The 25173-nt window shown below is 37.6% G+C and overlaps 2 protein-coding genes across 3 annotated transcripts; both read left to right on the top strand.

The window, feature by feature from the left end:
• Positions 1-10087: 10087 nt before the first annotated feature.
• On the top strand, positions 10088-15172 carry LOC103402328 (probable voltage-gated potassium channel subunit beta). The gene is made up of 4 exons (XM_008341065.4): positions 10088-10990; positions 12599-12742; positions 13127-13291; positions 14760-15172. Exons 1-4 carry the CDS (start codon positions 10412-10414, stop codon positions 14871-14873), a joined length of 1002 nt encoding a protein of 333 aa, XP_008339287.3. The 5' UTR covers positions 10088-10411; the 3' UTR covers positions 14874-15172.
• Positions 15173-17985: 2813 nt separating this feature from the next.
• LOC103437007 (uncharacterized) lies at positions 17986-23734 on the top strand. 2 transcript variants are annotated; one of them, XM_008375472.4, is made up of 10 exons: positions 17996-18236; positions 18415-21178; positions 21283-21618; positions 21707-21793; positions 21954-22106; positions 22379-22542; positions 22623-22770; positions 22954-23076; positions 23167-23254; positions 23398-23734. In XM_008375472.4, the coding sequence occupies exons 2-10, from the start codon at positions 18899-18901 to the stop codon at positions 23583-23585; spliced, it is 3567 nt and encodes a 1188-aa protein (XP_008373694.3). In that variant the 5' UTR covers positions 17996-18236; positions 18415-18898; the 3' UTR covers positions 23586-23734. The 2 variants fall into 2 exon arrangements, with proteins under 2 accessions (XP_028952277.2, XP_008373694.3); XM_029096444.2 differs by lacking the exons at positions 22954-23076; positions 23167-23254; positions 23398-23734 and having other exon boundaries at positions 17986-18236; positions 22610-22764.
• The last annotated feature ends 1439 nt before the right edge of the window (positions 23735-25173 follow it).

Here is a 25173-nt window from a genome sequence, read left to right as displayed (position 1 = left end):
TAGCTATAGAAATCATGCACTATAGTCAATAGCATTGATCTAAATTTTGTCCGATTGGGAACATGATTTGTGTTAAATTTACATATATAAAATAAATGAATAAATGGGTAAATGGTTACCCGTTTATAACCGCGGTTAATACTCATAACCGCCTATTTAAATTTCGCGGGTAAACGGTTATACCCATAACTGTTTATTTATCTACACGGTTACCCATAACCATAACCGTGAAATTTAAATGAACGGGTAACCGCAGTTACCCATAACCGATGAGTATTTGTCCATCCCTAGCTCTGCGGCTCGAGAAGCCGAAGCTGGATGATAGTTGCGGCAACGGATGCGTCTGGTGCAAGTGAAATGTGTATTAAGACAATGATAATAATCAGGACCTGAGCGTCTTAATTTGCCAATTCTCTTGCCATCTCTCCCACCCCAGCCACCATCTTCCCACCTGCACCCCACCCCTGACATCATTGTTCTCAGGACCTGGGCTTATTTTGTTGAACAACTTTTGATTTTTCTATTTAATCATTTTGAATTTAGTTTTAAATGTTTTTAGATTAGACTTTTAAAAAGTTTTCAATAATTTATTCATGTGGCTATATTCAATAGACTCACGGATTCACCAATGTGCCAAATAAGCATCCTAACAGAAATTTTAACGAAATTCTAATGGAATGGTTACATTGATTTGCGACACCCAAAGACTACATTGATTGATTTCCATTTTCAAGAACCATCTTGATGGTATAGGTCAATTTCAAAGACAACTTGTGATAAAAACCTTTCTGCATATCATCACTGTTAGTCTTTCTTTTCATAGGTGTTGTGTTATTTCTTTGTCCCCATTTTTATTTTTTTTAAGAAAGCTTAATATACTGTAACATTATGCCCGATATTGGCTTTTGTTTTCTTAATCAATCTTTTCCGTCTCAATATCCTCTGTATGGGATTTCCTATGGTTACAAATATATAGTGGTTCTAGATATTTATCCCTGGAGTTTAATGCTTCTCATTTGGAGTCCGTTGCGAATAACATTAAATTTTTTATCGTGATAGTTTATTTACCATTTCTCATATTTTTTAAAATTGATGCTTGCTTTTGATCATGAAGAATTGAGACTTACTATGCTTTTGCATGTGAAGCCATCATGGTAATCGGAATTTCAAGCAATGTCATAAACCTTTTTCCTTTTTCCTTTTTCTTTGGTATATAACTCATTATAATTTCTGTTTTACAGAGTTGCCAAGAAAAAAATAGTTTGCGATCATTTTCTTTTCTTCTTTTGTATAATGTATTGTAGTGATGTGTGGTTAAGAAAATTTTGATTTTTCTTCTATTTAATTTTTCATCCAAAATGCGATACGAAATTATTGAGTCCAATAAACATTCACATTAAAAATCAACAAATGCAATGACATGCTTCTAATTCCATCCCCCTTAATTATTGTCTTGGTTACAATCAAAGTATTTGAATGACATGCTTTTGATTGTGTCGTTTCTATTACCGATTTACAAATGACAATGAAAGATGCAACTCCTTGCAACTTTTGTCAAGTGCGCATGAATTAAAAAAGAGACCTTATGCACTTACAAATCTAAGAGCAGCTCCAGCGGAAGCTCATGCTCAAGGGACGGGTTGCGGAACAAGGCCTGATTGCCTGAGGGAGGAAGTCCAGCATTGGCTGGCGAGCGAGCCCGAGCAGGCCTAAAGGAGAGGACCGGCGATTCGTGCCGGACCGAGCGCCCGAAGGCAATGTCATGTGGGCTGATGTCAGGACGATGTCAGCCACAATATAAAATTAATAAAAATTAAAAAAATTAAAAAAAATTAAACATTTAAAAAAAAATGAAAACCCAGGCTTCGAACTCAACGGCTCTCGCCGGAGTTCATCGCCGAGGTTGATGATTTAATGACAGACAAATGGCAGAGACTAAACCCAAGGGTTTCAACTCGAAACACATAAAAAACCAGAGAATAACTTAAGCAATTGATGTAGGGCAATAACCTCATATAGGTTTGAGCAATAGAAGCTTGAAGCTCTCGACTTCAATGGTGGACCACCCAAATGGTGCTCTGATGATGCATGCACGGATATATTTAAGTTCCTCTCATCCAGGGGATTGAGATTTCAGAGTTTGTTAGTTTGATTTGCTTCGGTTTCGAAGAATAGGAAGGATGAAAAGGAATAGGCAGGATATATGGATTGGAATCTGAGCTTGTGCCTTGGTGTCGGTCCATTTTGTGATTCATATGTGAGAGAGAGAGAGAGAGAGAGAGAGAGAGAGAGAGAGAGAGAGAGAGAGAGAGAGAGAAGGAATAGGAAAATGAAGAGTGTTCTAGAAAAAAAAAATGAAAAGGAAGAGTGTTTTGGAAAACGATGAAAAGGAAAAGTAGGGAAAAGGAAAAAATTTAAAAATTATTTTGTTATTTTATAAATAAATAAAATAATAATATTTTATTACCAATTGCCGGGGCTATTAAGCGTAGAGGTGAAGATGCAAAATGCGGTTACTGTTCATTAAGGACAATTACTGTTCACTGGGTGGAAAGCATAGTGGATAGTCCTAGGGGGCCTCCACCACGCTGGAACTGCTCTGATAATTAAAATAGAACCTTCAACGTCGTGTGTTGCGCAAATACGTGCAAAAATGCTAGTATAATAAAAGCGAGAAGCCCATTTTGTAACTGACACTAATTTAATTTTATAAAACTCCCAAAACGCCCCTGCTTAATAGAAACTTAAAGAACAGGCAATCAAATAAATCAAGGCTAAATAGTTAGTCAAATAAAATAATGAAATCTAGGTTATTAAGATTAAGCCAAATGTTAAAATAAAAGGGAAATTTTATTTAAACCCTTGTAATCTCTTTCTACACTTAACCTCTCTCACCCATATTATTTTTAATTAAAGAATTAATCTCTCTTTAAACCCAAAATTATTACCTAAACTATCCTCCATACCCAATTCAAAATGTTACATTCTCTTTACACCTATTTATAAAAAAAGCAAAATTTCAAACTAAAAGTCGTTTTGTTTTCAAAGAAATTCGAAAGTCAAAAATCTTCTGGGTCCTTTGTACCCTCTCGCGGCAGCCTAAGTGGGCTAGGCGGCTTCGGCGGACTCTGGACGGTCTGGGAAAAAAACGTACTGTCACGACTCACAACCTTTTCGTCTCCCCGACCCTTGTCGTCGCCTTCTCGGTTTGCTTGAAATGAGCCTCGACATGGTCTGAGAGGGAGAGAAAGAGAGAGGGAGAGAAAGAGAGAGAGAGAGAGAGAGAGAGAGAGAGAGAGAGCTTTGTAGATGAGAAGCTTCCAGTTGCAGTCTTGCGGAGAGGGTGACAACGGCAAGTAGTAGATGATAAGTCTACAATTGCAGAGATGGGTGCAGCGGCTTTCATTAGGGTTTTAACTTTAAAGCAGTTGGTTACTTTAGGCTTTAGCAATTTAGTTATTAGGTTTTCTTTTAAGCAAGTGAGTCGGAATAAGTTATCTCTACTAATTAATAAAACTCTCTTTGTCAACCAAAATAGGGTGAAAAGACAAATTAATCTTCTATCACACAAAAAAAAATGATGGGCAATAATGTAATTTTAGAGGTCCAAATTTTACTATTTTTTATTGAAGCCTCACCTACAAGTGATGTTAAAATGCCTCCAATATTAAAAATAAAAAATAAAAAATAAAAAATAAATAAAAAAAACTAAAAACAAAAAACAAAAACCTCCCACTCCCCCACGTTCTCTCTCTCTCCCTGTCCTTCTCATTTTCTAAAAAAAATGTGTTCATACACACAAAATATATAAGCAAATGCTAGTAATATATTAAAACAACAATGAAAAGGCCGACCTTCTTCACTTTTATTAATGAGAATAAAGGCCCATCAATATGGGCTTTTCTAAAATGATACAAAACTAATTTAGAAAGTCTAAAATTTTATATACATATCTGCATATGTTTTCCTTATTTGAAAAAAATAATGTATTATTCAATGTTTCTTCATATTTTATACAGTAAATTTAGTTAATTTAGCTGCCTAGGCGTTAGGCCCTAACTGACTGCCAGACTAGCGCATAGCGTCTTTTAGAACCTTGATTATAATGTGTGAGTTTAGTGATAAATTGTAGTGTTATTATTAATTTCATCTTGTACTTGATGATAATTATGCAAGAAAATAAAAAAACACAATTAATATTTAAAATTTAAATTGGATGTAGAAAGAAGTTACATGGTAATAAATAAAGGGGTTAATCTTAGTTTACTATCCTGAAGTTTCTTAGTTTTCAACATTTGATATATCAAGTTTTTTTCATCCCAGAGTGGTACCTGAAGTCATAATTTTAGCACACTTTCATACATCCGTTAAAATTGCTGTTAAATCAGCTGTTAACTGGTGATGTGGCATCCACGTGGGCAATGATTGGACACCACGTGTCAATATGGACCCACGTGAATATTAAAAAAAAAAAATTATAAAATAATAATATTTAAAAAAAAAAACCTTGGGTCATCTCGTGCTTACCTTGACCCTACCTCACTCCCTTGATCCCTTCCTCCACCTCCTACCTATCCTCCACCATCTTCACCTCCCCTCCCTTCTCTCTCCTTAGATCAATCCAATTTAAAATTTATAAACCTAAAAGCAAAAACCCCAACCTGACGCCCAAATTATCACTTTGAAGGCTTGGAGGGCGGAAGGGTTGCTCGGCTTGATCACCAGAGAAATTGATGAGCTGCTGGGCAACCACGAGGACATCATGCGCCACCAGAAAAGCAGATATGCAGCCATGGCTGCTCTTCTAGTTCTTGCTGCTTTAAACCTTCTACATTAGTGTTGTCCCGTGGGTTCTGACGACCTTTCTCATCGATGACCCTGAAATTCCGATGGGGAGGTGGTGGAGGGAGGGATCAGAGGAGTGAGGGAGTGAGGGTGCAGAGGAGAAAAGGGAGGGAGGGTCGAGGGATGTAGGAGATAACCCAAGTTTTTCTTTTTTCTTTTTAATAATTTTTATTATTTTATAATTATTTTATTTTTTTTCTAAATATTCACGTGGGCACATATTGACACGTGGCGTCTATTCATTGTCTACATGAACGCCACGTCACCAGTTAATGGCTTATTTAACAGCAACTTTAACATATGTATGAAAGTGTCCCAAAATTACGACTTCAGGTACCACTCTGGGATGAATTGTATAATGTGTTATAGTGATGTGTGGTTAAGAAAATTTTGATTTTTCTTCTGTTTAATTTCTCATCCGAAATGCGATACGAAATTATTGAATCCAATAAACATTCACATTAAAAATCAACAAATGCAATGACATGCTTCTAATTCCATCCCCCTTAATTATTGTCTTGGTTACAATCAAAGTATTTGAATGACATGCTTTTGATTGTGTCGTTTCTATTACAGATCTACAAATGACAATGAAAGATGCAACTCCTTGCAACTTTTGTCAAGCGCGTATGAATTAAAAAAGAGCCCTTATGCACTTACAAATCTGACAGCAACTCCAGCGGGAGCTCGTGCTCGAGGGACGGGCTGCGGAACAAGGCCTGATTGCCTGAGGGAGGAAGTCCAATATTGGCTGGCGAGCGAGCTCGAGTAGGCTTGAGGGAGAGGCCCAACGATTCGTGCCGGCCCAAGCGCCCTGAAGGCAATGACACGTGGGTTGATGTCAAGACGACATCAGCCACAATATAAAATTAATAAAAATTAAAAATATTAATAAAATTAAAAAAATTAATAAAAAATAAAAAAAAATGAAAACCCAGGCTTCGAACTCAACGGCTCTCGCCGGAGTTCGTTGCCGATGTTGATGATACACCCACAAACAAATGGTAGAGACCAAACCCAAGGGTTTCAACTCGAAAAACATAAAAAACCAGAGAATAACTCAAACAATTGAAGTAGGGCAATAACCTCATCTGGGTTTGAGCAATGAAAGCTTGAAGCTCTCGGCTTCAATGGTGGATCACCCAAATGGTGCTCTGATGATGCATACAAGGATATATTCGAGTTCCTCTCATCCAGGGGATTGAGATTTCAGAGTTTGTTAGTTTGATTTGCTTCGGTTTCGAAGAAGTGGAAGGATGAAAAGGAAAGGGAAGGATATATGGATTGGAATCTGAGCTTGTGCCTTGGCGTCAGTCCATTTTGTGATTCATATGTGTGAGAGAGAGAGAGAGAGAGAGAGAGAGAGAGAGAGAGAGAGAGAGAGAGAGAGAGAAGGAATAGGAAAATGAAGAGTGTTCTAGAAAAAAAAATGAAAAGGAAGAGTGTTCTGGAAGAAGATGAAAAAGAAAAGTAGGGAAAAGGAAAAAAATTAAAAATTATTTTGTATCATTTTATAAATAAAAATAATAATAATATTTTATTACCATAGGCTATTCAGTGTAGAGAGGAGATGTAAAATGTGGTTATTGTTCATTAAGGACAGTCAATGTTTACTGGGTGGATAGCCCTAGGGGGCCTCCACCACGCTGGAACTGCTTTGTCAATTAAAATAGAACCTTCAACGTCGTGTGTCGCGCAAATACGTGCAAAAATGCTAGTATAATAAAAGCGAGAAGCCCCTTTTGTAACTGACACTAATTTAATTTTATAAAACTCCCAAAACGCCCCTGCTTAATAGAAACTTAAAGAACACGCAATCAAATAAATCAAGGCTAAATAGTTAGTCAAATAAAATAATGAAATCTAGGTTATTAAGATTAAGCCAAATGTTAAAATAAAAGGGAAATTTTATTTAAACCCTTGTAATCTCTTTCTACACTTAACCTCTCTCACCCATATTATTTTTAATTAAAGAATTAATCTCTCTTTAAACCCAAAATTATTACCTAAACTATCCTCCATACCCAATTCAAAATGTTACATTCTCTTTACACCTATTTATAAAAAAACAAAATTTCAAACTAAAAGTCGTTTTGTTTTCAAAGAAATTCGAAAGTAAACAATTTTCTAGGTCCTTTGTACCCTCTCGCAGATGCAATTGCAATAGCTGAGGCGAGAAAGAGGAGGAAAAAATTCACAAAGCCATAGAGCGTTAATGGCAAGTAATGTCGGACAGAGTGCTGAACTTTAATTCGTGTTGGCTATAAATTCTCTCATAGTTTTCATGCAGGACCTTTTATTTTAAAGGGACTCCTTGGAGATTTGAGTCCTGAGCACATCACCTGACCATGATTATAGAAGGTGGTTGAGTCAATAAAAGATGTGGCCTGTAACTTAGGTACATCTTCAAGGCTTTTTCTTGTACTTTATATGTTGTTTCGAATGGTTTGAGAGTGAGATGTGGTTCATCCAACTCCTCCATCCTTGCTGGAATTAGGGTGTTAGAAATCGATAGAAAAAAAAAAACTTTTTTTTCTTTATAAGAGTTATTAGGGTTTTAGTCGGAATGAACGTAAACAAAGAGTGATGGTAACATTTAATTATAATCATTGTTCTAAAAAAGGGTCTAGGCGGCCACCTAGGCGTTAGGCTGTGGTGCTCCACCGCAATTAACTCAAAATCGCTTATAAAATCGACAAAGATATTACGCGGGGTAAGGCGGCAGCCTAAGTGGGCTAGGCGGCTTCCGCGAACTCTGGGCGATTTGTGAAAAAACGTACTGTCACGACTCACAACCCATTCGTCTCCCCGACTCTTGCCATCGTCTTCTCAGTTTGCTTGAAATGAGCCTCGACATGGTCAGAGAGAGAGAGCTTTGTACATGAGAAGCTTCCAATTGCAGTCTTGTAGAGAAGGTGACGGCGGCAAATTGTAGATGATAGGTCTGCAATTGTAGAGATGGGTGCGGTGGCTTTCGTTAGGGTTTTAACTTTAAAGCAATTGGTTACTTTAGGCTTTAGCAATTTAGCTATTAGGTTTTTCTTTTAAGCAAGTGAGTCGGTGGAAGTTACCTCTACTAATTAATAAAACCCTCTTTGTCAACCAAAAGATGGTGAAAAGACAAATTAGTCTTCTATCACACAAAAAAATGATGGGCAATAATGTAATTTCACAGGTCCAAATTTTTTTTTATTGAAGCCACACCTACAAGTGATGATAAAATACCTCCAATATTTATAAAAAATAAAAAATAAATAAAAATGAAAACCAAAAACAAAAACCTCCCACTCCCCCATGTTCTCTCCCTCTCCCTCTCCTTCTCATTTTCTAAAAAAATGTGTTCATACACAAAATGTGTAGGCAAATGTTAGTAATATATTAAAACAACAATGAAAAGGCCGACCTTCTTCACTTTTATTAATGAGAATAAAGGCCCATCAATATGAGCTTTTCTAAAATGATACAAAACTAAATTAGAAAGTCTAAAATTTTATATACATACATGCATATGTATTCCTTATTTAAAAAAATAATGTATTATTCAATGTTTTTTCATATGTTATATAGTAAATATAGTAAATTTATATGATTTATTACTTAAATCCGCCTAGCCACTTAGGCGTTAGGCCCCAACCAACGGCCAGACTAGCGCATAACGTCTTTTAGAACCTTGATTATAATGTGTGAGTTTATTGATAAATTGTAGTTTTATTATTAATTTCATCTTGTACTTGATGATAATTATGCAAGAAAATATAAAAACACAATTAATATTTAAAATTTAAATTGGATGTAGAAAGAAGTTACATGGTATTAAATAAAAGGGTTACTCTTAGTTTACTGCCTTTAAGTTTCTTAGTTTTTAACATTTGATACATGAAGTTTTTTTCATCCCAAAGTGGTACCTGAAGTCATAATTTTGGGACACTTTCATACATTCGTTAAAGTTGATGTTAAATCAGCTGTTAACTGGTGACGTGACATCCACGTGGACAATGATTGGGCACCGCATGTCAATACGAACCCACGTGAATATTAAAAAAATTATAAAATAATAATATTTAAAAAAACAACCTTGGGTCATCTCCTACCTCCCCCGACCCTCCCTCACTCCCTTGATCCCTTCCTCCACCTCCTCCCTATCCTCCACCATCTTCATCTCCCCTTCCTTCTCTCTCTTCAGATCAATCCAATTTAAAATTTAAAAACCTAAAAGCAAAAACCCCAACCTGACGCCCAAATTATCACTTTGAAGGCTTGGAAGGTGGAAGGGTTGCTGGACTTGACCGCCAAAGAAATTGATGAGCTGTTGGGCAACCACGAGGATGTTGTACGCCACCAGAAAAGCAGATCTGCAACCATGGCTGCTCTTCTAGTTCCTGCTGCTTTAAACCTTTTACATTAGTGTCGTCCCATGGGTTCTGACGACCTTTCTCCTTGATGACCCTGAAATTCCGATGGGGAGGTGGAAGGAGGGATCAGAGGAGTGAGGGTGCAGAGGAGAGAAGGGAGGGAAGGTCGGGGGAGGTAGGAGATAACCCAAGTTTTTCTTTTTTGTTTTTAATAATTTTTAATTTTTTTTAATATTCACGTGGACACATATTGACACGTGGTGTCTATTCATTGTCTACATGAACGCCACGTCACCAGTTAATGACTGATTTAACAGCTACTAGATGTATGAAAATGTCCCAAAATTACGACTTCAGGTACCACTCTGGAATGAAAAAAACTTTATGTATCAAATGTTGAAAACTAATAAACTTCAAGGTAGTAAACTGAGATTAACCCTAAATAAAATTTCCCAAATAAAAAGTAGATAGTTATCTGCATTAGAGTTATGCGGTCGTACGCTTTCTCTTCACGTCTCTCAAGTGCTTCTATTCTCACTAATGGTGCAAAAGGGAAAATGGGACTGTCCATATGCTTACGCGGTAGAAGATGCAGGGACCATGTGTTGCTAGCACTAAAACATACCATACACACGCAGTGCAGAAATTAAGAGAGGGGAAAATATGCATTTGTTTTATTTTAGTTTGTATAAAACTTACTTCTTATGTATTATCTAAAGGACAATGTCTGGATGATCAAATTTCTAAGCTAAATATGTAAAATGTATCACTAATAAGAAACAAAAGTTAGTAATTAGAATAAGTCTCTTGTATTGGCGTATGCGAAAAAGTTAGCAACTAGACAATTTAAAACAGAAGATAGTTGAATTGTAATGTAATTATTGAATAACATACTTATTTTTTATTGATGCTATATCATTTAATGCGATAAGAATTAAGATACCTCTGCAACCAAAAAAGCATCACCGAGGGTCGAAAAAGATACTCAAATGGTAGAAGAAAGCGTTACAAAAATTGGACCGCCCAGCGGGCCACCCCCACATGCTTAGACGCCCACGCTAACTTATTAACCGACACCTCTCCAATAGAAAAAAAAATAGAAAAATAGAAAAAAAAAGGTTCATCGACGTGTCCTGTGTCATCACCTTCCTTGCTAGTTGCTACCCGATAAACTCCCATCATTTGACTCCTCGCACACTCACAGTGTCTCTGCAATGGTGTCGAATAATATGCAGTACAACAACCTGGGCCGGTCCGGCCTCAAAGTGAGCCAGCTCTCCTACGGCGCCTGGGTCAGCTTCGGCAACCAGCTCGACGTCAAGGAGGCCAAGTCTCTCCTCCAGACCTGCCGCGACCACGGCGTCAACTTCTTCGACAACGCCGAGGTCTACGCCTCCGGCCGCGCCGAGGAGATCATGGGCCAGGCCATCCGCGAGCTCGGCTGGAAGCGCTCCGACGTCGTCCTCTCCACCAAGATCTTCTGGGGCGGCCCCGGACCCAACGACAAGGGCCTCTCTCGGAAGCACATCGTGGAGGGCACCAAGGCGTCGCTCAAGCGGATGGACACGGACTACGTGGATCTCATCTACTGCCACCGTCCCGACTCCACGACGCCGATCGAGGAGACGGTGAGGGCGATGAACTATGTGATCGATAAGGGGTGGGCTTTTTATTGGGGGACCAGTGAGTGGTCGGCGCAGCAGATCACGGAGGCTTGGGGGATCGCCGAGAAGTTGGATTTGGTGGGGCCCATTGTTGAGCAGCCTGAGTATAATTTGCTCTCCAGGCACAAGGTCGGTCGGCATTCATGGCCTTTTGATTTTTTGTTTGTTAATTCGTTTTTGTGCCCAGATGGAGATTGTTTGATTTTAATTAATTTTTATGAAGGTTTGGAAGTTTTTTTTTAGTTTGGGTTTGCAGTAAATTTGTAGCTTGGTGGATGAAAATTGTAATATTGGTTTAATTAGGGTTTTGCTAAGTGGTGGATTTAGTGTTTGCATATGTGATGCTAAGCCCTAAGTGGTTTACTTTCATATTAAGGCTGAGATGCAGGTTGTTGATGCTTGATTACATGATCCCGGTTTTCGTAACCAAAATTTAAAGAAGTGCTGAGTGGTGTTTTTGATAGGATGACCTGATATTTCATAACTGTTTTGAAATTTAGTAGCTGATGTTCACAAATGGTACAAGTATCCTACTATCGGCGCTGAAAATAAGCAGTTGACTATGTATTACGTAGTGATTAAGTACCCAGTCATAGATACTAGTCATGGGAGAAGATTGGTCGTGTAGTATTCAGTTAAAACGCTGCAGATATTACACGACTAGGCACAAGTTTGTCTATGCACTACTTGTAGCCTTGTTTTTCCAGTTTTCACTTAGTGATATTAGATATCAAGATTTTTCAGTTTTTTATTTAATTTGAATAACCAAAAGTTTGTCTTTGTAGTATTTGTAGCCACAGTTTTTCCGGTTTTTTACTCATTGCTAACTTTGCTTCCACCTTTCTCCTTGTAATTGTTCATTACCCATTTTCAAGCTGAAACCCTTCTACCACAAGGACTCAACCAACTGTTCCCGAACCATATATTCTTTCATTCATGTCAATGGGATGGCAGCATCCTTTAAATTTCATTTTCTGACAATTATAATCGATAGAAAATTAGAAATAGATGAGCATTCCTGGTAAATGATTTCTTATGATTCATTGTAATAAGTCTGTTGCATCTCTGTATTGTGTCACTATTGGTTCTGAAAACCTGGAAAGCTCATGTCTTTCACTTCTAACTGTTTGTTTTTGGACGAATCTCATTTCTAACTTACAAGCAAAAATCTAACTTCTATCATTTTGCATCTCTAGCTGAATGATTACCTTAAATTGCCTGAACTTATACTCATCCACTTCTGTATTAATAGTATATGGATTACTGAATTACACTCTTTATGGGAAAGGGTCCAGTTCTGGGCTTCGATATGGGACATCAGTGTCTGCAAAGTTTAATGCCTTCCTTGTGCAGCATTTTCAGATTTGAGAGCTGCTGCATCTTACAGCTTTGTTTGATGTCTTGTAATTTCTCTTTCTGTTTTCTGTAAGTAATTTTTGTAATGGCTGTTATGTCTTCTACTTGTTTTGTAGTATGGAAAACTTGTAAATTGGTGGACACCTTGTCCTCTGTTGTAATTTTTGTAATCGCTGTTATGTCTTCTATGCCTATTATTTGGCTTTATACTGTATAGAATTGTCTTGTATGTGTGGTTATACTCCATCAACTGCATTGTCCTATATTTCCTTATATATGTCCCCGACAAGGGAACATGAATATTGCTGTTATAGCACAAAGAAAGGAATTCTCTCTCTCCCCCGTCTCATTCATGATTTCCTTCAACTTTTATGTACGCAGGTTGAGTCTGAGTTCCTCCCACTGTATACCAACTATGGCCTGGGACTTACCACTTGGAGTCCACTTGCTTCTGGTGTTCTCACTGGAAAATATAACAAGGGAAATATACCTCCTGATAGCCGATTTGCATTGGACAATTACAAAGTAAGGGGATTTAAAGAATATGTTAACTCTATGCTTTTATGTACATGCACAGTTGAATTGTTTAGATTAATGACTCTAAACTGCTGCTGTCTATTTTTCAAGACCAATTATTTATTATCATGTGTATTAAAATTATTTGTCCTCCCCCTTATCTACTTGCCAACATATTCTAATCAGAACCCAGCATATAATTTGCTATTGCTGGGATGTAATGTAATGACATGGATTGATTGGTTTCTGGATTAGAATCATTGGTGTTTCCCCTTAACAGACATTGCAGATGTTATCATATATTAGTTTTCTGTTTTCAAGGTTGCATAGACTGTTATAAACCTTTTCCTCTTTTATGGGTGGGATGGCTAACGTTTGCTCTATGCTTTGCAGAATCTTGCTAGTCGATCACTTGTTGATGACGTGCTGAGAAAAGTTAATGGTCTTAAGCCAATTGCAGATGAATTAGGTGTACCATTAGCTCAACTAGCAATTGCGTGGTGTGCTGCTAATCCGAATGTCTCATCAGTTATTACTGGTGCTACAAAGGAGTCACAGGTGAGTTTTAACATACATCATCTTTGTGACATAATTGTAATGTAGTCATTCTTAGCTTCTATGCATTGCTTGATCTACTAGACCACTACTTTGAGGTTAATTCAAATTTAAGGAAAATAATTCATCCCTGTCTATGTTATATTTCCAGCAGGTCTGAACCTTACGTGTCAGTTTGGTGTTCAATGATCACCATTCGTGAGACATGATGGGCAGTATTGTTCTTTTAGCTTGTCTGTGCTTAATCTTTCCTTGAGTGCATTAGAATTGATTTCATTTTTTATTTTTGTATCTTGGAGAGTTTTTCTGATTAAGATTCAACTTTTAAGTACATTAATTGTATAAGTTTGTTGGTGCGTGCTGGCACTTCTGTACACATTATGTTAGTATATTACTAGTTACGAACACATGTCCACATTATTCCTGATTTTGAGTGCTTTTTTTTTTTAATTTTTTTTTCTTTTTTCTTTTTTCACATCAAATCCTGTTATCTGAATAGCTGCCGACCAAGAGAATAGTATTATGTTATGGTAAACCATAATCTTGGTCATTACCATATGGAGGGTAATATTGTTATTATCTTCCAGTTTCAGTCATTTGTAGTGTAGCCCATCCTATGCTTTGTGAATAGCTCCAAACTTGCCCTAATTTCTTAAAATAGTGGTCATTTACTTAGAGTTTGGTCTTCAATGTCGGTTTCCCAGATTCTTTAAACCTGGGTGAGGGGAGAAGAAAACAATATATAAAATGTCTTAACAACCCAGATAAGGAGAATGGAGGTTGTAAAGCTTTAAGTCAGCAGGGTGATTGTTAGCTTATCCTAGATTGCATACCTTTCAGTTTAAACTTAGGCCACATTTCGGTTTAAACTCACTAGATCCAAGGTATGTTGAAGGAAGAAATGGAGGCTGACTTCCGAATTTTGTCCAGGTTAAAGAATCCTCACAAAATGGTAGGGTATCAACACCTTATAGCTGATCCATCTAATTCCTTTAAGTTGGACAAAACTTGGAAGTTGGCCTTCGTTTCAACTTCAACATACCTTAAATGTAATGAGTTATCCAATCCAATCTCATCCTAGGCACCAAACGTGACCTTAAGAAACAAAAATGACTTTTCAATGATATGTTAGCTTTTACATGCCTAACCGTCATGTCAAAATTGTTTGCCAGTCTCCATTCAATGGAGAGGGGTTTACATGGAAACAATATGGCCAATTCTACCAATTGGGAGAAGGGGCAAATGGAGAGGGAAGGGCTTTTAAACCTTTAAAAAATGTACAGTGATGTGATTGTTAAATAAGCGTGTAGTTATTGCATTGTGAAGGAGAACTCTGGTTTGTTTTAAATGGTGATATTTGGATCTGGAAAAGCAAAGAGAGCGTTTATGCCCTCTGATTTCCACTAAAAAAAAAGTAATTGTTATGTCATCTTTCTACAGTTACGAAAAAGCTGTTTTCATCTGTATGCAGGTCCAAGAGAACATGAAAGCTATTGATGTAATCCCTCTATTAACTCCTGCTGTCATGGAAAAGATTGAGGCTGTTGTTCAAAGCAAGCCAAAGCGTCCAGAATCCTTTAGGTAGACACAGTATACTTACGAGCTCCACATATTTCCGCACATTGCACAGCAGATTAGGTTGTTCCAACTTAATGGAATAGAAACTCATGCCTTTTGGTGCTGTTGGTTAGCTTGTTGGATATTTTTTGATTTTCACGTTCGGAAGTTGTCATTTGTTTTGATGTTTCCTTCCCCCTCCCTCCCATAGAAAGAGGGGGGAGTCATGGATGTTCTCAGAACTATTTGATGAATTGTGGATTTACCGGCGAAAATAAAGTAACCGGTTGTGGACTTGGTTTTAAAGAGAGTTTATATTTGCTATAACCTGGTTTTTATTGTTGTTGCTTTTCATTCTTCTTGACCCAATTGGCATTTGGTTTGGTTTCCAACTGCATGGTTCAAGCAAAAGAGATTGGGTGTGATGTGAATGTTTCTAGTAGGAAAGTCGTGCTTTCCTAGTTGATAGGTACTCTCTGACTTTGGACGTGTCTCGTCAAAATTTGGGAAGTGATTTCTATACACGTCTTTCTCCTGCACACCCTTTAGTCAAAGGAGAATTGAGACATAAATAAACAAGAGTGCATAACGAGAAAGAGGCGTGCGGAAAATATTTTCCTAACCTTGTTCTTGAAAGCAATGGAAGGGTTGGGTTGTTCTTATCTGCTAGGTTGGGCTTAGAACAAAGCTCCCACGAATGTGAAGGGCTTAAACTTTATTTAGGGACTTTTCCCCCAAATTCTAAATTACATATTTTGTTAAACCTGAAAATAGGGTGCAGTTAATTTGGATTTCAGAGAATTTTAATCTACTTTTTTAGGTGGCAGATTTCAAAGGATTTTAATAGACGCTAGAATTGTACATGAAATTTGATAGATTTATATGGATTATATTATAGATTTCTGTAGAGTTGTATGGACTTCTTTCATGGATTTTTTTGGGATTTGAAATGATTAACCTACAATGTTTGTACCTGAAACTCTTGCCAATTGTTGTTGCAGTTACCTTGTTTGTCTCTCCACATATCCATAGTAATACTCTTGGCTTTCAGATGATAGTTGGAGACTAGTTCTCTAAAACACGTCCTATTGCACAGGCCTCTATACATTTTGTTACATGAACTTGGAGCAATTTGCACACATTTGCATAGCCTTTTTCTTCATTTGGGGGTTCAAGTAATCCATTATTTGGGGTTAATTTGTCTTATTTCACTATAATTCGCTGCTCTATACAAATCAAAATTATCTATTAGCTGTACAAATCGAAACGAAAGCAATAAAAATCCAATTCTGTAACAGGAAAGTGGTTAGCTTCCAAAAGAGCCAAATTCACCTTAGCAGCCAAGCGAAACTCCAAATTCCACCGGTTAGTTATTGGAAAAGCCACCAAATTAACAAACGGGTTTTTGCAGAAAAGCTTCCAACTTTCTTACATTTCCTTAAATAAGCAAAGATCTGTGTTCCTAAACCCCAACTTTTGTCGATAAATCCAGCTTGTGGCAACTGGGTTTTGCTAATTACTTCACCAAAAACCAAGCAAAACCCACAATATAAACGCTGACTCAAAGAACCAAAATTATATATATAAATTGTGAAAATTGAATATGGGGTGCGGTGGGGGGGATTATAATAATCGAGAAATTGGGGCACACAATGGGTGAAGGCACTCCGTTAATTCCTTGGCTTGCTGTCGGCACTGCCAAACAACAGATATGGTTTTCCTCAAAGCTTGGGTTTATCAGTCTCGGAGGTTTTAACACTAGGTTTGCAGACTGAGTACAACCACACAGAAGAGAAAAGCAATACCTTGAGGGATTGAGGAAGATTGTTCTTCTTCTAACTGACAGAGGAAGTCTGATGAATGTTAAAAGAAATCTGAGGGCGGAGGGTTGGATTCTTGATGACATTGGTATTCATACAACCCACTCTCAAATTCATCAAAATCCTTCATTCATTATTATCCTAGCAAATCTTTGATATTCTCACTACACCTAGATTTGGTGAACTTTTTTTATAAATGTAATTGACTATCCATGGATTTAATTGTATTCTTTAAAATCCTCGTAAATCCTAATTTAACTACACCATGATTTCAAACTCCTTTAAAATCAACTTTCAAAATCTTAATTGACTATACCCTGATTTTAAAATCTATTAAAATCCCATCAAATCCTAATTTGACTACATACTCCTTAATTGACTATCCTTATATTTAAATGTATTCTTTAAAATCCTCTTAAATCCTACTTTACTACACCATGATTTCTAAATCTTTTAAAATCATCTTTTAGAACTGTAATTGACTACACCTTGATTTTAAAATCTATTAAAATCCTATCAAATCCCATTTTGACTACACCCCCTAAATTTACGCACAACTTGTCGTATTGTGATTTAAGCTCTTTAGATCATGAGAAATTGACGTCCTTATTTAATTAAGGCGTAATTTGCTAAGTCATTTTCCCACTTTGCGACGTGGTAGTAGAGGTGGTTGTGGTGATGTGGTGGTGACGGTAATAGGGCCAATGATGATGGTGCTGATGGTGGCAATGATGATCACGGTGATGGTGGTGGGTGTATAAATTTGGAATTTTAATTTTCTATGGTATGAATCTAAACAAGAAAATTGAACTATATAAATTTTAAAATTTTAACTTTTGTTTGATGTTCAAGCTTATTTTCCTTGTTCAAACAACAAAAGAGTCAATTCCGTAATAGATACAAAAACAAAGTTGGTGAATTAATAGAATTGGACCCCTAAATATATGAATCCAAATCTTCTGCACCCAAAATCCTTTGTAGCCTTTATGTGATTTATCTACTGGGTACACATGTACTTTTGGCACAATATCTCTTTAGTATTTAATTTTTTCTTGAGGAGATAAGTTGAATAATTAACATTATTTTTTTTTCTGTCGAGAATAATTAACATTGTTAAGTAGGGTTTAAATGAAGGATCATGTGTCAACAAATGAGATAGGCCACATTGGATTTTAGGTGCAGAACAATACTTTTATATATTTAATACAATCATACGGTCATATAGAATTCATATGATTGTATTAAGTACGTAAGTATGCTCACAAATATCTAATAGCTTCCAAAAAAGTAGGAGGAGAAATTCATTCAAAAATAAGTTGAGAGCAGTTAGGCCTTGTGCTTTCCCTCTATTTCCTGTAGTAATGACGCGTAATCCTTAGTAATTGTTGTCGCTTCAACTCCGATCCTCTATTCTCTCTCTCTCTCTCTCTAAACCAACAAAACCCCAACTCCTAAATCCATTTTCCTCTTTTCGTTTTCCTCCGGTTTAATCCGAAATGCTGAAATCCCAGTGCACCAGTCTTTGAGCTTCGATTTCAAACGTTGATCAGCGCATTTTAAGCATCACAAAGGTACCCATTTTGCTACCTTTTTTTTTTCTTTCTTTTGCATGTTCATGTTCGTTCTTTCGTTTTCATATCCCTCTGTGAGCTTTGGCTCTCATATTTTTATTTTCTTCACTTCTGTACGCTAGATGTTTGTCGAAAGTACACAGAATAACCATATTAATATGTGAAATTATTTGTTTAGGTGGCGAGGATACAGATATTGCATTGGTTTCGTCATTGTAAATCGTTTCTCCATTGATATCAGCTCTATGAAAATTATTGCACCATTTTCTTAGGCTATCTTTCGTTATGGAAACCCGGTGATGGCTAATATTGTGAGTGATACGTGATCTTGTTGGTTTCGGATGTTCTTGAATGGTGACTTTTATGTAGACAGAAATTATGGATATCGCCCATCAAGGAATTTGTACACAGTTTAGCGATTTGGAGTTTAATGTCAAGCTCACTCCGGCAATTTTTCCGAAAGAAGGATTAGAATTTATGTTAAGGAGGGGCAGAGAGTGTTCATAGGTGCATCATGGAATGAGTTTTAAAGATGGATTTATGTATTTGTTTTGAGCATTATCCATTCTGGAATTATGATTTTCATTGAGGATTGAACACTGAAAGGTGATAGGGGGTGTTCATAGATAAGCCTTAGATGAAGTGGAACTTCTTTCGAGACCATGACTGGTGAGGTTCCTGGTACGTCTGGTCGACAGTTGTGCAGAGATACAACAGATGATGTTCGAAGTGGGAGAAATGCTGCAGACGAAAATGAGACTAATGTTTGTCTACAGACTGGTGAGGAATTTTCAACGGAGTTTCTGCAGGATCGTATTGCACAAAGAAGATTAGCCCCAGTAGTGACTGGAATTGTTCAACCCCAGTCGAGAAAGTTGGGTTCTAATATAAACCAACACCCTAAACCGGTTTACAAGCATCTTGGTGGTGTTATGGGGGTGAAGAGAATAGATTCCGATTGTAGTTCAGAATTCTCAGATTTTAGTCCAGTTGCTCCTAAAGGTTTTCTGGCGGACATACAGAAAAATGTTTATCCTAGTAACATGAGCAGATACTACTGGGAATATGGTTCTATGGCGCAAGCATCGGGTAAGTTTGCGGGTGAAGTTGACCGTGATCGGGTTATACCAAGACCAACTACGCCTCCTTTTTATGTTGTGGACTCCCCTCAATCATACACTCCTCATGGCCAAGTATTTGCTGATGGTTTATCTTTTAAAATGAAATTTCTCTGCAGCTTTGGGGGAAGAATATTGCCTCGGCCAAATGATGGGAAGCTCCGATATGTAGGTGGAGATACACGGATTTTATCTATTCGCAATGGCACCAATTTGGAGGAACTAATCAAGAAGACATTTGCAATTTGCAACCAACATCACACTATCAAGTACCAGCTTCCAGGTGAGGATCTTGATGCACTTGTATCTGTTTGTTCCGACGAGGACCTTCTTCATATGATAGAGGAATATCATGAGCTAGAAAGAACCGAGGGTTCTCAAAGACTGAGGCTCTTCCTTGTACCTTTATCTGAAACGGAGATCCCAAGTTCTGTCGAGGCAAGGGTAACACATCCAATTGGTGCTGACTGTGAATTTGTTTTTGCTGTTAATGGTATGTTAGACCGAAGTCCTCGGAAAAGCTCTAGCGGGCAAAGTTTGGCCAGCCAGACTAGCCAGTACGGAAATATGTCAGATTATAGTCCAACCTTTAATAGAGACTCTCCTACAGCTGCATATTTTGAGACCAAAGATTATAGCCCCAGTTCCTCAAACGCATTGGGTGCATTGCCTAAACCAGCTCCTCAGTTCTTAGCTACTCTTCAGATCCCAAAGAAGTCCTTTAATCAATCCCCTCCAATATCTCCCGTTCCACTCCAACATAGAGATCCCAAGAGTTCTAATGTGCAGCTTTATTTGGATCGATCATATTGTGATGGTAGTGGAGGCATTGCTCCCTCTGCTATGGAAAAACTTCCCTGCGACAATAGCTATTATCTTGATGCAGGGGACAGTAACGATAACCTTCATCATGAGCCTCCATTGTTAAATCACCATCATCATAACAAATATTTGGCTGAAAGTTACCGGACTAAAAAGTCCCACATTGTGCACTCCCACAATCGTAGCTTTAGCGAAAATTTTGTGCCTTCTGCACAGTATGGCAAAAGTGGTATGAAATCTGAGAGACTTGTGATTCTGGAAAAGGACCTCCATTCAGAAAAATCTATCTCTCGTCCTGAAGATACAGTGGGGCTATCTTCAGGGTCTGGTGAAAGAGATGCTTCTCACCACAGAATAATGCATGCAGTACTTTCTGACCCTCAGTTGCAGGAACATGTTCAGACGACCTCCAGAGGAGAAGTTATCCCAGTGCTCTCACTGAAATATAGACTAGAAAAATCACCTTCGTTGAAGATACAAAGGTCCTCACAAGAACAGCATGTGCAACAGAAAGTGATTCTTGATGGGAAACATCAAATTGCTAAATACGGTAATCAATTCACGGCCAGGAGACCTGACCAATGTAAAGTGGAACGAGCTCTGGAGATGTTGAACCAGACAGACATGGATGACACTTGTGCTGATAAAAAATGGACACACTTTGAAGGAAATGTTGAAGTTACATCAAATGATATTGTCATGGAATTTAAGAAGGAACAAGATGCAAACTGCCTTCGCAGTGGTTGTTTAGCTTCAGAACATTCACAATGCCCTGAAAGTGGGATTTCTGGTTCATCAAACCCCAAAACTGAAGGTTCTGAAGATAATATGGGCCCCCAAGGCTATGGACTTGACACAATTTCTCAGTTTTCTCTTAGGAGCGAAAACTGTACTTGGGATCAGCGGTGTGCTATAGCTGAGACAATTAGCAGTCAACCAGTTTCTCATCGGTCCCGTGAACTTCTACCTGTTGCATCTCAGGAGTTCTTAGTCTCCACATATGTAAGTACTTGTGCCTTTTCCAATTTTATTTATTTATTTTTTTCTTTGAATATTTGCCCTAACTTTGCTGATAATTTCATTTCAAACTATGGGAACCTATTCAGAAATTGGCTACAACTGCTGCACCAGACGGAGAATTTTCTCTCCATGATAAGGAACCAATGAATTATCCTAACGTAGGTCTCAGCAGACAGTCTTCTGAAGTAACCAACTGTGAAGATGCTATCCCCGCCCAGTTACAGCCACTGGATAATTGGCATGACAACAAACTGACGGACTCGGTAGTTATTGTAGAAGACTTGACTAATACGACACCATCTGGTATCCCTGCCTCTAAAGTGGTCTATCATGTCTCGCATACAGAAGATGAGGCCAGTGATGATTGTTCATCACCTGGAGAAACAGTGACCGGAAGTTTAGCTCCAGCATCTGATAACAAGGTAAGCATAATCCCTATCAGAATTTGAGCAATGATTTTTATGGTACTTTTCCGGTGGTAAACTAGAGCTCCTATCTTGTATTTTATAGGCTATGACAGCTGATGGCAGTCATAGGCATGAAACTATCAGCGACGTCGCAATAGCCGAAATGGAAGCAGGCATCTATGGTTTGCAGGTTGAGAGCTACTATCTTGATGGATTTATTCATGATATGATATTACTTATCTCTTCTCTACATCTGATGGATGCTTGATTTGTTTCTTGACCATGCAATGTTTTTTTTCGCATCACTCTTTTAAACCATCTTTAATGTAAATCAGTTACTATATATACAGATCATAAAGAATGATGATCTCGAAGAACTGCAAGAGTTAGGATCCGGTACATATGGAACTGTCTATCATGGCAAATGGAGAGGAACAGATGTTGCAATTAAGAGGATAAAAAAGAGTTGTTTCTCTGGAAGATCATCAGAGCAAGATCGACTGGTTGGTCCCCAAAGTCATTAGTTTTCAAAATTCGGAATTTCGTATCTAAAAATTCACACTACATTTTGTGATCATTTGTACGGTAAATTATATCATAACATGCAGGCTATTATTGGCTAAATTTAAGAAAAAAATTGATATTGTTGGCTAAATTTATGTTAAAGCTTCCCAGTGCCTGGAGATGTATGTACAAAATGGCTTGGGGGTTAAATGTAGATCCAACAGTTGAAAATATTTTCGCAATGACAGTGCAAATTTCACTTGTTTGACAGACTAAGGACTTCTGGAGAGAGGCAAAGATTCTTTCCACCCTTCACCATCCAAATGTGGTAGCATTTTATGGGGTAGTGCCTGATGGGCGTGGAGGAACGTTGGCAACTGTAGCTGAATACATGGTGAATGGATCGTTGAGGCATGCCCTAATAAGGAAAGATAGGTTAGTTGATCCATCTTTGTTTTGTTCAATATATCCTCTAACACTAAAAGATTTATGCAGTCTTCAGATTCTTCATGCAGAGTGCTTGATCGTCGAAAGAGGCTCATAATCTTAATGGACACAGCTTTCGGCATGGAGTATTTGCATTTCAAAAATATTGTTCACTTTGATTTGAAGTGTGACAACTTACTTGTTAATTTGAGGGATCCCGAACGGCCCATATGCAAGGTAATTGGTTCAATACAAAATGTAGCATACCCTTCTTGTCTTCCGTATATTTTTTTTTTTTGACAGTGGATTCAAATACAATGACTGGTTTTGCTATATTTTTCAATTAAAAGAAATTAATAAGTAGTTCTTTAAAAAAAAAAAAAAGTCCTTTTCTTGACCAGCCAAGAATGCCTTCTGCAGGTTGGAGATTTTGGTTTGTCAAGAATTAAGCGCAACACACTAGTATCTGGTGGTGTGCGAGGAACCCTTCCGTGGATGGCACCAGAACTATTAAATGGGAGCAGCAACCGGGTTTCTGAGAAGGTTAGGAACTTTATTATTTTTATGAGGGAGGCTGAGAAATCATGCCTAAAATGTTTTAACTTGATGATTTGGGTGTTCATTCTTTGACAGGTTGATGTTTTCTCATTTGGTATCGTAATGTGGGAGATCCTGACTGGGGAGGAGCCGTACGCTAACATGCACTGTGGTGCCATTATCGGTAAGTTTTCTAGCCTGTATAGGTTAAAAGGATTGTTTCATCTAAATTCATTCTTAAGCGCCTCAACAGACTTCATTCTGCATAAAGAACTTATCGTTTTATCTGAATTACTGAGTTTCTATTTTCATCAACTTTCTTTATAGGGGGAATTGTAAATAACACACTGAGGCCGCCTATTCCAAAGCGTTGTGATTCTGAATGGAAAAATCTAATGGAACAATGCTGGTCACCGGATCCTGCTGATCGCCCATCGTTCACGGAGATAACACATAGTCTGCGTGACATGTCAACGGCACTCCATAAAAAGCGGCCTAGTCTTGCAAGTAGATGAAACTTAAAATCGTCATGTAAGTCAGACTCACTAACATAGATATACTTTCAGCACATAATACAATTAATATTCCTGTATAATTTTGACCTTTGTAGACCTTTGTAGACTGATCAATACATGAATGAAATCTATAATTTTTCTTTTTCGTATTTTCATTTGATCTTACAACTTTGAAATATTTATTTCCATGCACACATTTGTTATCTAGATGCTGGAGGTTTTTTAGATGTATACACGCGCACGTAAGTTTACCAAACCCGTACAACAACAACAAAGCTTTATTCCACTAAGTGGGGTCAACTGCATGAATCTTAGAACGCCACTATGCTCGGTTTTGCGCCAAGTCTTTTGTTAGCTCTCAATACTCCATGTCTTTTCTTAATGTCTCTTTCAAAGTCTTCCTAGGTCTTCCTCTACCCCTTTTGCACTGTGTCTTATAATCACATTTTCTAACTGAAGCATCTGTAGGTCTTCAGTTCACATGTCCTAACCACCTTAACTAGTTTTCTCTCATCCTACCTTCGATTGTGGTCACTCCTACTTTACCTTGGATTTCTTGTGTGCTCACACATCCAACAAAGCATTCTTATCTACGCTACACTCATTTTTTGCACGTGTTGATTTTTGATGACTGCCCAACATTCCGTGCCATAAAACATTGGTGACCTTTTTGTCGTTTTATAAGATTTTCCCTTAAGTTTTAGTGGCATTACAATGGTCGTATAGCACACCTGATGCACTCTTCCATGTCATCCACCCAACTTATATTCTATGATTGAAATCTCCATCCAATTCTTCGTTCTTTTGCAATATACATCCAACATAACAAAAGCATTCACTCTTTGGTACCTTCAGTTGAAGTGTTAACGAAAACATTTACCAAACCCGTAAATACACAAAATGATACGTATGAAATGTTAAAAGTAGAGTATACACGTGTAAAACATGTGTGTGCAATTCGTTATAGGTTGTGCATTCTAAGCTATTGTTACAAACTGAAGAAAGATAATGACGAAAAGAAAAAGCTTTTAGAATTAGACAAATCATTTTCTTAGATATATACTGTTCTTGTTCATATACCTTCAAAGATAAACACCAGCAAACATGCGCTGAAACTTAGCACGTGGGAAATATGTTGTGCTTCATCATCGCCGTTTCCCATCAATATCCGTCGGACCAATTATCTTCTCTATATATGGCTATCATCTTCTTGAAAAACTTGTACACAGATGGAAAACACATACTAATAATTAACATCAAAGTTTAGTGGCTAATCCTATCCTTAATGAAAGTCGACGCATTACAAAAAGCGCAGGCATATATTACTCGATCATTGATAGACACGAAGATCGACAGCAGGGCCTTAGTTACCATGTCAGCAAGTATCTTGTCCCCCTCAAATGTTAAACGTTGTTAATATGGGATATAATTAGTGCATCAATGCATAATGGTGTGCTTGGTTACTCATGGAATGGAAGCCAAGTCCCACAAAAAACTCAGAGATTGGACATGCTCGTTCATTCAAATATTAGACTACGTCGCTAATTGCTTGCTATATACGTATTTGTTTAAACATTTACCATTGTAT

This window comes from Malus domestica, chromosome 16, assembly GCF_042453785.1.
Source record: "Malus domestica chromosome 16, GDT2T_hap1".
Classification (NCBI taxonomy): domain Eukaryota; kingdom Viridiplantae; phylum Streptophyta; class Magnoliopsida; order Rosales; family Rosaceae; genus Malus; species Malus domestica.
The sequence above is the reverse complement of the archived record's forward strand: the minus strand, read 5'-3'. Positions and strand labels throughout refer to the sequence as shown.

Coding starts and splice junctions, on each gene's coding strand:
- LOC103402328 (XM_008341065.4), top strand. CDS start 10,412: ATGGTGTCGAATAATATGCAGTACAACAACCTGGGCCGGTCCGGCCTC. Junction 10,991..12,598: donor ATTTGCTCTCCAGGCACAAG/GTCGGTCGGCAT, acceptor TTATGTACGCAG/GTTGAGTCTGAGTTCCTCCC. Junction 13,292..14,759: donor GTGCTACAAAGGAGTCACAG/GTGAGTTTTAAC, acceptor ATCTGTATGCAG/GTCCAAGAGAACATGAAAGC.
- LOC103437007 (XM_008375472.4), top strand. CDS start 18,899: ATGACTGGTGAGGTTCCTGGTACGTCTGGTCGACAGTTGTGCAGAGAT. Junction 21,179..21,282: donor AGTTCTTAGTCTCCACATAT/GTAAGTACTTGT, acceptor GAACCTATTCAG/AAATTGGCTACAACTGCTGC. Junction 23,077..23,166: donor GCAACCGGGTTTCTGAGAAG/GTTAGGAACTTT, acceptor ATTCTTTGACAG/GTTGATGTTTTCTCATTTGG.